The sequence below is a fragment of the Aulonocara stuartgranti genome, assembly GCF_965226115.1.
Source record: "Aulonocara stuartgranti genome assembly, chromosome: 14".
In the NCBI taxonomy this organism is placed as follows: domain Eukaryota; kingdom Metazoa; phylum Chordata; class Actinopteri; order Cichliformes; family Cichlidae; genus Aulonocara; species Aulonocara stuartgranti.
The window spans coordinates 31607348-31617849 of NC_138950.1; the positions used below are offsets into that span (position 1 = coordinate 31607348).

The 10502-nt window shown below is 39.4% G+C and overlaps 1 protein-coding gene across 3 annotated transcripts; it reads left to right on the forward strand.

Annotated features, from left to right (window-relative positions):
- Positions 1–2769: 2769 nt before the first annotated feature.
- On the forward strand, positions 2770–9701 carry LOC309688460 (uncharacterized protein). Of its 3 annotated transcripts, none has more exons than XR_014271081.1 (7): positions 2770–3778; positions 3900–3959; positions 4221–6873; positions 7074–8118; positions 8223–8369; positions 8947–9048; positions 9222–9701. XR_014271081.1 is itself a non-coding variant. In XM_082504215.1 (7 exons), exons 4-7 carry the CDS (start codon positions 7084–7086, stop codon positions 9525–9527), a joined length of 1590 nt encoding a protein of 529 aa, XP_082360341.1. In that variant the 5' UTR covers positions 2770–3114; positions 3900–3959; positions 4221–6873; positions 7074–7083; the 3' UTR covers positions 9528–9701. The 3 variants fall into 3 exon arrangements, 2 of the variants coding, with proteins under 2 accessions (XP_082360341.1, XP_082360340.1); XM_082504215.1 differs by having other exon boundaries at positions 2770–3114; XM_082504214.1 differs by lacking the exon at positions 4221–6873 and having other exon boundaries at positions 2770–3114.
- Positions 9702–10502: the final 801 nt, after the last annotated feature.

Sequence of the window (10502 nt, forward strand, 5' to 3'; positions counted from 1 at the left end):
GACCTGTTAGAACCCCTTTTGACATTTGTCCCTTCAACAATAAATGATTATATTGTGTCCCATGCACTAAACAGTCCCATTTAATACTGTTAAATCGTTGTTTAAATAGAATAAGCAAACATGCCTGTGCTTTATTTTGCAACCTGTAACATACAAATAGCAGAGGAAGAGGGTCGACTGGAGGTGACCTGTAAATGTCACATAGTGACTGAGGAAGGTGTTTCACCTTATGAGATGACAGTGTGGTCCGTGATTGAGCTGCATGAGCTAAATGCCTATATACAACGTTGCCTATTTTTATTTCAAGGCTTAAAGGAGATGACTGAGCATGAAAATGATCCAAATTGGGAGCCCACAGAGGCCGCCCACTTTGCTCAGGCTATGGTAGAGTCGGTACTAGACGGTTTTGATTTTGATATGCTTGCTTGGGAAATAATGTAATTATCTGTGGAGATGTCTCCAAGCGATTAGTAGATTTAAAGGAGACAAATGTGTGCTTGAGAGTGCGTGGTTGAAATTGTGTGTGTGGGTGTGCATTTGAAAGGCTTTGAAACATAGATTTGATTTGAATAAAGCTAATCACAGTACTATGGTTTGGCATTGAAGTAGAGCGAGCTATACAGCTAATTATTGAAGAGTTTGGAATTAATTGGTCCATTGCTCCCTCGCTCGGTAAACAACACAGTGAATTTGTTAGTTTGTGAGCAAACATGATATTGCTTTGGAGCAATTTTCTGTGAAAAATTTAAGGCTGTGTGAATGCATTCGAGCTGTGTTATTGTTTTGTGCCCCAAAGTTAACATGCAGTGTGTATGAGTTTATAACATTTATGTTACAGAGTGAAAAGTAGTTATTAAAAGTGAATATTGAAAGAGGCTTGGTTAAGTCTTGACACACTGCGTTGGCTGTATGTCTTACCAAGCAGATCACAAGGAGACAGTGACCCTGGGAGGAGCGAAAGTAATTCTGAAAGCTAACAGGCAGACATTGCGGAGTGATCCAGAAGGAGGAGCCGTATAACGTCACAAAAAGGGAGGTAAGCTTGTGTTCTAGGATAATGGCTGACGGCCCGAACACGACACCTACTGGGCACAGAGGCTATAAGCCTCTAAAGGAGCAGCAGCAACAGTTAAAAAAAGCTATTCGCTTAGCTTCCCCTGGATCAACAAAGTTAGCTGAGAAGGAAGGCAAAGCAATGGAAGCTGAGCTAAACAAGCTTATTGCTTCCCAACAGAGAGGGCTGGATGACAAAATAGCCCTAAGTCTTGTGCTCAAAATAGAAGGAGAGAGATGTGAGCAGCAATTGGAACAACTGCAAGCCGAGGCAGAGAAACGTTCAATTAACTGGAAGATTAAACAACAAATCAAGAAACTACAGCAAACACATGCAAAGTGTTGCAAGTGGATGTTCTTGTGGAATGGAGCATCTTCCTGGATGGAGGAGGAGGACACACCTGAAACAGAAGATATGGAAAGCATAATGGAGGCTTTGAAACAACTGAAAGACCAAAATAAGAAGCTGGAAGACCAAATGAAGAACTGGATTCCAAAACCAGGAGATGCTAACAAGTATCACACAGCAGAGATTCTTCCTTGGGCCACATTAACATCTAATGCCGTAGGACGACAATATGTCATGCCTGTAATGACCCTCAGAGGAGGACAAGTTCAAGGCCCCGATGGACAGACGGCAGTGGTTGTGGGAGGAGTAGCTGATGTTGAATACACCAGAGCACCACGGGTGTTTCATAATGAAGGGCCTATGACAGTTAAATGTCAGTCCCTGAATGGGGAAGGGAAAGAGATAACATCAGCCGCAGAGGAAGGCTTGCCTTTGCCTTCTTGTTCACATGAGGGAGGAGACAGGCCAAAAGCCGAAGCATCAAGAGAGAGCCTGCCGGACCAGACTGGAGAAGCGGATTGGACCCCAACAAACGAGGAAATGATTTCACCGGTGGAAAGGATGGCACAACCGGCTTTCATCGGACTGCCAACACCAGCAAGAGAAGAGCAGGCCCAAACCAGGTCAAAACACTCCAAAGCAATGGCCAAGTCAGACACATGGGCAGGAGAAGTATTCGGACGAATGCTTGAAGCCCCGCAAGGGCTATTGGAAGTATTAAATACACTGAAGACCGTAAAGGACAAAATGACCAAAAGCATGGCAGAAGAGGAGAGCGACAATGATTCATCTACCACAGAGGAGGAAGAAGATGATGAAGATAACGACAGAGGAGGAGTCGCGTCAGAACCAAGTATAGCCAGGAATCTTAGGTCAAGACAGGTGAAAAAAGAGCAGGGACAGAGGAGGCCTATTTTTAAGAGTTCAAAAGGTAAGGGAAAATTGGGACAGTGTAAAACTGTGACCAAAGCAGAAAAAGCTGCGGGCACTCATTATAATTTGCCTTTAGTGGCTGGTGCAAAAAATGAACCAGTGTACCGCGCATACAAAGTAAGAGATTTGGAGGCATTGGTTAAACAGCTTCCACCTATAACTGGGGGCGGAGCAAGGTGGTTGCGTGAATTAGGCAGACTAACAGAAGGAGAGGAGCTTGCGATTGGCGATTTTCGCGCCATTTCTGCGCGGTGTATGCTCGGTGGTGGGCTAGCAGATGTAGAGGCTATAGCTCGCACAACTCGCCATGCAAATGATTTGCCTTATCATGAAGTGCAATGTGCTTTGTCTGACGCAGTCCGTGAAAAGTACCCAACCCCTAATACAGGAGCCATACCTAAAATAATTTGGGACCCCCAAAACACACCTACACTGTAAAAACTGTGATTGGGGTTAATTAGAATCTAATAGGAGAGTAATAGTAATTATTACTCAGTAAAAACGTGTATGAGTAGTTTTAATCAAATCTAAGCAAAATTCAACAATTTTGAGATGTTCAGTTATTTAAATTTACACAGTTTTGTTTGGGGTAAATTCAGCAATGGTTTGTTGAGTAGATTTTAAAAAAATGTTTGAGTACTAAAAAAATTTAAGAAATCTAATAGATTTAACTGATGAAAGCATTTTCATTTTAATCATTGTACACTTCCGCCCATAATCCTTTGTGCCACGTGCAGGACACACGCGCTTCATGAGTGGACGTCTCCATTTTGTCAGAGGTAAGACTTCTTAATTTGTTCAAATATAAGACACGGTTTAAACAATAACGTATATCGGTTTTGAGTAAAGGTTTTAAACAGTATGATACGTCGAAATTTTATTAATAATCATCACTGTAATGATAGTATCGTATTTTTACACAAATGGCAGTTAGTGGACTGCTAGCACAAGGTCACTTTCCAAGCCTTCACGACTGTGTTACTGAACAGCTTTAACTAACCACATGTTTTACCGTATTAAAAAATATCAACGGTATATTCCGATGAGTTTTAACGTCTTTCATCCACGTTTAAAAGTTCATGAAAAGGTTTTGCGGTCAGTCGTGAGTCATTTTGTCAGCCACAGTCAGTTTTTCGAACTCCAGTTTCCAATAATGGCGGCCGCTACTAAGTTTTAAAATTACTCTTAGTAATCTTTCTGGGTCACAAAATAAACTTTTAACATATTTTCAGGCGCGAAAGTAGCTGTGTAAACATCAAATATCTGCTCGGTTTATCAAGATATCGCATGTTTGCAAAAGTGCTTCGACGTTTTCGGAGCATCTGCTACCCACCAGCTCGATAGCAAGCCGGGAGCTCGAGTGTCACTGAAGCCGCTGAGAACGGCACAACTCCCCGCACATCATTTTCAGATCACCGCGGGGTTTTGCTACTCAGTTTAAACGTAATGTATAAGTCACTTAGACAACCTAAAAATGTTATTGTTGGGGTTTTTTTCAGTGTTTTATTTGTTCGTGAGTAAATCGGTTTGGCTGAGATTAATGATAATGTTGCTTTCCTTTCAGGTAATGGAAGATCCCTCAACTTAAATTCACCTGATCAGCATCTAGACTGTGCATTATAAAGTAAGTTGTGATAACATGTTATATTAAATTAAACTAATGGTTTTGAAATTGAAGCGGCATGAAATTACCAAGTTGACCCCACTTAATCTAACTTATTTGTTTTTGTAAAAACAATAAGTAGAAAATAATTGCTTATTATTTGTAGGATTTTTTTCTTCTTCTCTATAATCTCAACATCAAATGTGTATAGATACCCATGCTCTTACATTTGTCATGAAAAACTATTTAGATTCTTAGATATATATTTTTCCATCACTTTAGGACCTGGCAAATGGGATGGCAGTGTAAGATATGCAAATCTTTTTCTACTACAAAGGGGAATCTTCTACGTCATTACAGATTGCAACACGCAACATTTGGTCGTGGACAGCACCAGCCATGTCTGTATGGCAGTTGTCCTTGCACATTTAAAACACAAGGAGCCCTTCGCACACATTTGTCCAGATACCATACCGCTGAAGAGAGTCCAAGGCCTGGAGTGATCACTGCATTTAAGTGTTTGGCTTGCACTGCTTTTTGCTCTACTCAGAAGGACTATTTTCAGCATATAGGAAATCACTTGAAGAGACACGAAACTGTATTTTGCGTTTTTAATGGATGTGACTTTCGCACAAATATATACAATACATTTCTAAAGCACAAAGGCAGGAGACATACATGTTGTTCCTTAACTGATTTTAAGAAAGAAGTCTTGGAAAGTCATCCTAGTCAGAACACTGACCATTCTGATGTCCCTGAACTCAACAGTGATGAATGCTCTAGTGATGTTGATCCAGAAAGTGCATCTTGTACTGTTCTTCAAGGACTTGGCTTACTTCTACTCAAGTTAGAAAGCACTTACAATGTTTCAGTGAGGTGCATTAATGCTTTGGTTGAAGATCTCTTCTATATTTCTTCTTCAGCATCTGTGGAGGCGGTTAAAAATATAATTGATTCAGCACTGAAATCTAACAAATGCACAGTTGACCACACTATCATAAAGGACTTGGCTGAACAGTTGTGCAGCTCTCATCCCATTAGCAGAGCTCTTGGAGCAGGCGGGCCACTTGGTTCAGCTTTTAAGAGAAATAAGTACTTTAAGGAGCATTTCCAGTTTGTGGATCCTATTGAATATATTCTTGATGCTGAACAAAAAAAGAGCTTTCAATATGTACCAGTTCTAAAGACTTTGCAAGAAGTACTGAAGAACAAAGATATTGCAGTGGAAGCCTTTTCGAGGTGCTCAAGTAGCACTGGGCATTTTGAGTCCATTTTTGATGGTACGTGTTTTAAGGACAATGACTTTTATGCTGTAGAAGAAACAAGACTCTCTATAATAATTTATGTTGATGAATTTGAGGTGTGTAACCCATTAGGAACCTCTCGAAAAAAACATAAAATAACTGCAGTTTATTGGGTTTTGGCCAATTTGCCATTGAGATTACAGTCTGCCTTAACATCAATACAACTAGCTTTACTTTGCAAATCTGTTGATGTGAAACAGTTTGAATACAAAGTAGTATTGGATCCACTTTTGAAAGATCTTGTCACTCTTGAACAGGAGGGGGTTTTTATTTCATGTTTAGGGAGAAATATTAAAGGCGCCCTACACTGTGTTGTAGCTGATAACCTTGGTGCTCATGCAATTAGTGGACTTGTTGAAAGTTTTAACGGGCCATATGTTTGTAGATTTTGCCTTGGACATTCTTCAGAGTACCAGACATATGAAGTACGGTCTGGGGTCTTCCCACTTCGAAAAAAGGATGACTATGATTTACACGTACAAGCTGTCAAAGAAAATCCAAATTTAGTGCCTCATTTTGGCTTAAAGCGGTCATGTCCATTAACTGATCAACTTAATAATTTTCACTTTGTGTCTGGATACCCACCAGATGTCCTTCATGACCTTTTTGAGGGAATAGTGCCAAGAGAGTTAGCATTGTGTTTTCAAGTTTTTTTGAAGAAGCACTACTTCAGTTTGACTGAACTGAATAATATAATCACATGTTTTCCATATAAGGGCTCAGACAAATTGAACAGTCCACAAGCAATCCCTTCAAATTTTGCTGGTCGCAAAACTGTGGGAGGAAATGCTCATGAAAACTGGGCCCTAATACGTTTGTTGCCTCTCCTTGTTGGTTTACGTGTACCTGAAGATGATCCTGTTTGGCAACTTCTTCTGACTTTGAAGGACATTGTTGAGTTAGTGGTTGCCCCTGTTCACACAACACAAAGTATTGCCTACCTTGAATTTAAAATATCTGAACATCGTGTCAGATATTTGGAAGTTTTTCCTGATCAAAGGCTCACACCAAAACACCATTTTTTGGAGCACTACCCTGCTGTAATAGAAAAATATGGGCCATTGGTTGGAGTATGGACAATGCGCTTTGAGGCGAAACACAGATTTTTCAAGCAAGTTGTGAGACACACTAACAATTTCAAAAATGTGTTGCTGACCCTTTCTACAAGGCATCAAATGATGATGGCATACCACATGCAATCAAAAGAGGTGAAACCTGCCCTGCTTGTCACAAAAATATCCAGAATGCCTGTAGATGTGCTGCATCCAGACATACAGGCAGATTTAAGAGCAAGATCACCATCTCTGACTTGTGTGCAGCTTGCCACCACTGTCACCTACAGTGGAACAAGATACACTGCTGGGATGATCCTGTCTAATGGTTCAACATGTGGACTACCAGACTTTGCTGAGATAATACAGATAGTCGTTTTGGACAATTGTGTATATTTCATTGTGAAGTTACTTGCTGCATGGTATGTAGAGCATCTGAGATCTTTTCAACTGGAGGACACTGGCAAGATCAGTCTTTTGGAGCAGCAGAAACTTGGTGACATGTGGCCCTTGGCTTCTTACAATGTGGGAAGAAAACGCTTGGTAACCCTGAAACGTTACATCTGCTGTGAATAATAGGTAAAAAAAAAAAACGACAACAACAAAAACTTGATAACATGTACATCTCCCAAGTATTTGTTATTTGCAACATTTGGTGTGTTGAAGTGTGCTTTTTGTTTTATAGTTTTATATCTCAACTATTGTATAAATGAAAAGTAATAACTAATTTTATTTAATTGAAGGGAAATTTAACTCTGCCCATTTACATTTTATTCTAGGTTGAACAAGATGGAGGCAAAGCTTCGTGTAATTATTGATGACCAAATCGAGAAGTTGGTTCTTCCATCAGGGATCCCACCAACATTGGAGGAGCTGCAGAGTGTTGTGAAGGATACTTTTGGGATTTCAAAAGACTTCAGTCTTCAGTATTTTGACCCAGAATTCCAGGACTACTTCACTCTTCACAGAGCTGACCAGATAAAAGACAAAGACACTGTGAAGGTTGTTGGCATCACCCCGGTCATGATAAGCTTGACTCCGGTTGATGACAGTTTTGGCAGCCCCTCTGGCCAACTGTCTGACTATGACTCCTCATATGCTGAGTCAGTTGTATCCAATGCAGACTCTGCTGCAACTACTTCTTCTCAGGACACCATTATTCTCAAAAGGCAGAAGACCACAGAACGTTGTGAGCCCTGGCCGAAACAGTTCCCCATTCCACAGTTTGCATATGAAACTGAGATGTACCTGGAAAGAGCCACTGAGGAGTATAAAAAGAATGGAAATCTTCTGCCCACCTCCAAAGTAAAGACTGATATTCTTGAGAAGTTGGCTGAAACTATATTTACATTTACGGCCTATCCTTCAAGTGCACAGGTTAGTTATGTTGCTGAGGCACTTGTGACAAAATACCCTTGTCTCAAGGAACCTGGCTCTTTCTCAGGTTATTATGGTTGGCAACAAAGCATCAAATACAAGATGGCCAATTATCGTACAAAACTTAGAGGGTTTGGTGTTCCTGAGTTGACATGCAATGCCATGAAACACAAGAGTCCAGGTGACCAGAAGTCTGCAAATAAAGTGAAAAAGCCTCGGAAAGCAGAGGTAAATTACCTTCCGCCATATCCAGCAGGTGAAGATGAGGACAGTCAAGAAGAAGAGAGAATTCAGTTGCTTACTGAAGTCAAGAAAAGAGACAACAACAAAGTGATAAAAGAAAAAATGGCTAAAACATTTGCACATAGACGACATGAAATTGTCAACCTGTCCCCCAGCATTGAAGACATCAAAGCCAGATGGCCAGCATTGTTTGAGGCATCTCATGTGAGTTCCAAATTCATTTTGGGTGGGCTTTTGGTTTTTTTTAATGTAATCTTTCAAACTTCAAATAATTTGAGGCTGCATCATGGTTTTTTTTTGTCGTTCAGCTGCAGGATGAGTTCTACAGGATCACCCTGGTACACCTTGAACCCAAATTCATGTCCATGCTGGATGAGTACACTCCCAAACTGTTGGCCCTTTTCCATTCCAAGGGGGGAGCCATGGGATTGAAGTTGCAGGCTATCATAGCCAAGGTATTTTCCACTGACATTTCAGCTTGGAATTTTATTTAAAGAATTTTTTTGTCAAATTTCATTTGCATGGTGCACAGCTCCACTAATTTGTTTGCATGTTTTTGTCAGTGCAAGAGGACGCCAGGACGTCACTGATATAATTAACAACACAATTATGGGTTTCATGTTTTAATTGTATTTTAAATACATGTCTATTCTTAGTAAAAAAACAAACAAAAAACAAACAAAAAAACACAAGTACAGGTATTGCTGGGTTTTTGTTTTGTCCCAAGAAGGAAAAACCCTTTCTGACGAACATAAACTAAATTAGATAAAAAACTAAATGACTAAATTAATGTAATTTACTAAAACGACACATTTAAAGATTGAAGCTTACAAGCATGTTGACAATACCTTTGTGTTGACTGTCAGCACCCAGGCATGTGCATTAACATCAGCTAATTATCGCACATAATGCTCCATGTGATGATAATTTGATATTTAACAGTTTTTTTTTATACTGCCAATTCTCACAGTTTTGTCTTAATAAATGGTCACTTATCTGATGGTAATTTTTGGAATTCTTGCTCATTTTCAGTCACCAAGCAATCCTAGCAATAACATAACCAGAAATCTGGTTATTCAGTGCTTGATGGTGTACCTTGGGGAGTCCATTGATCAACTGATCAAAGAGTACAGTGTAAGTGTTGAAGTAGAAACATTATTCTGTTTTTGTTATTCATATGTGTTTGTCAAGTTTCAAATAATTTGAGGCATTATCATGTTTTATTTGTCATTCAGCTACAGGATGTGTCCAGGAAATATTTCATGTGTGCAACTACAGTCAGAAAACCCATGTGTTTGTTGTTTCAGGATGCTGATGAGGATGGTGGGTCACAAGATCTTTCTGAACAGAGGATGAAAATCTACAAAATCAAGGCTGTTGGATCTGAGGAGGATGACATTGGCATTGTGCTGGAGGGTGTGAGAGTTATGCCTGCTCTGGGCAATTTTCCAAGAGCATGTGCAATGCTGGTTGGATTGACATATGCAGTCGATCTTGCCTATCCCAAAGAGCTAAAATACACCTTGGAAGTATTCCAGAAACTTTTCCTTGAACTGGATTGTGCTAAGCTCTCACCAAAAGTGAACAGCCTCAAGAACAAGTTATTGGCTTAAACGAGGACTCTGAAAGAATGAAAGGGAAGTAAGCTCACTGAAAACCTTTGGTTTGTCTGTTTTAGATGCAGCTATCTTTTCAGTTTTCAAGTTAAGCAGTTACGAGCAGAAAAATGTTATATTATAAATTACTGTGTGTGTTATTTTCCACAATAAAACAAATTACTGTTTTGATGTTTTCTTTGTGAAATTGATTCATTTTACTCAGAAAATAAGTAAAATTCATTTCATTTTCTCTTATTATTCAGTCATTATTTTTAAGGTTTATTTGGAAAATTATTGAATCCAATTTGAGTTTTACTGAAAAAACAAGATTTCATTTCTTTATAATGGATATTTTAGGAAGTTTTTACTAAACCTTTGCCAGATAGTTAGTAAATTCAAAGTAATTTTTCTCAGAGACTTATTTCATATCAATTATTTTTTTTGGTAAAGTTGGGCAATTTCAACCTTCAGTTTGAGATTTTGACCCTAAATCCAACACATATTTACAGTTTAATTCTATTAATATCTACTTTTGTTTTCTATTTGAAATTAATTAACATTTTCTCTACATTTTACATAAATCTTTTGAAATTAAAATCTACTTAATTATTTCAAGTGTCACTTTGTTGCCATAACTTTTTTAAGTAACCTCTAGTCACAGTTTTTACAGTGTAGAGAGTTTTTAGAAAAAGCCAGAGATCAGTGGTTGTTAGAAACAGGTACCCATCCGGGTAGAGAAGGTGAGCATCGGGCGTGGTTTCGCTCAGCGGTGCTGGCAGGGCTGCCAAACCAGGTCACAGAAGATCTACAGAAAAACCCAGATTTTGCCGTAGCAGATTCGGTGCAGTGGGAAAGACACGTCTCACATCGTTTGCAGCTGGAGCAGGACAGGGCGAACAAGCAGAAAAAAGAGTTGGAGGAGGCACAAGCGTCTCTACTCAAACTACAGTTGGTGGAGGCCAGAAACAAAGCCAGCGAAAAGAAAAAAGA

Bases quoted from the DNA above. Each gene is read 5' to 3' on its own strand.
- LOC309688460 (XM_082504215.1), top strand. From the start codon at position 7,084: ATGGAGGCAAAGCTTCGTGTAATTATTGATGACCAAATCGAGAAGTTG. The intron at 8,119-8,222 runs GTGAGTTCCAAA...TTTGTCGTTCAG, and splicing joins CATTGTTTGAGGCATCTCAT to CTGCAGGATGAGTTCTACAG. The intron at 9,049-9,221 runs GTAAGTGTTGAA...TTGTTGTTTCAG, and splicing joins AACTGATCAAAGAGTACAGT to GATGCTGATGAGGATGGTGG.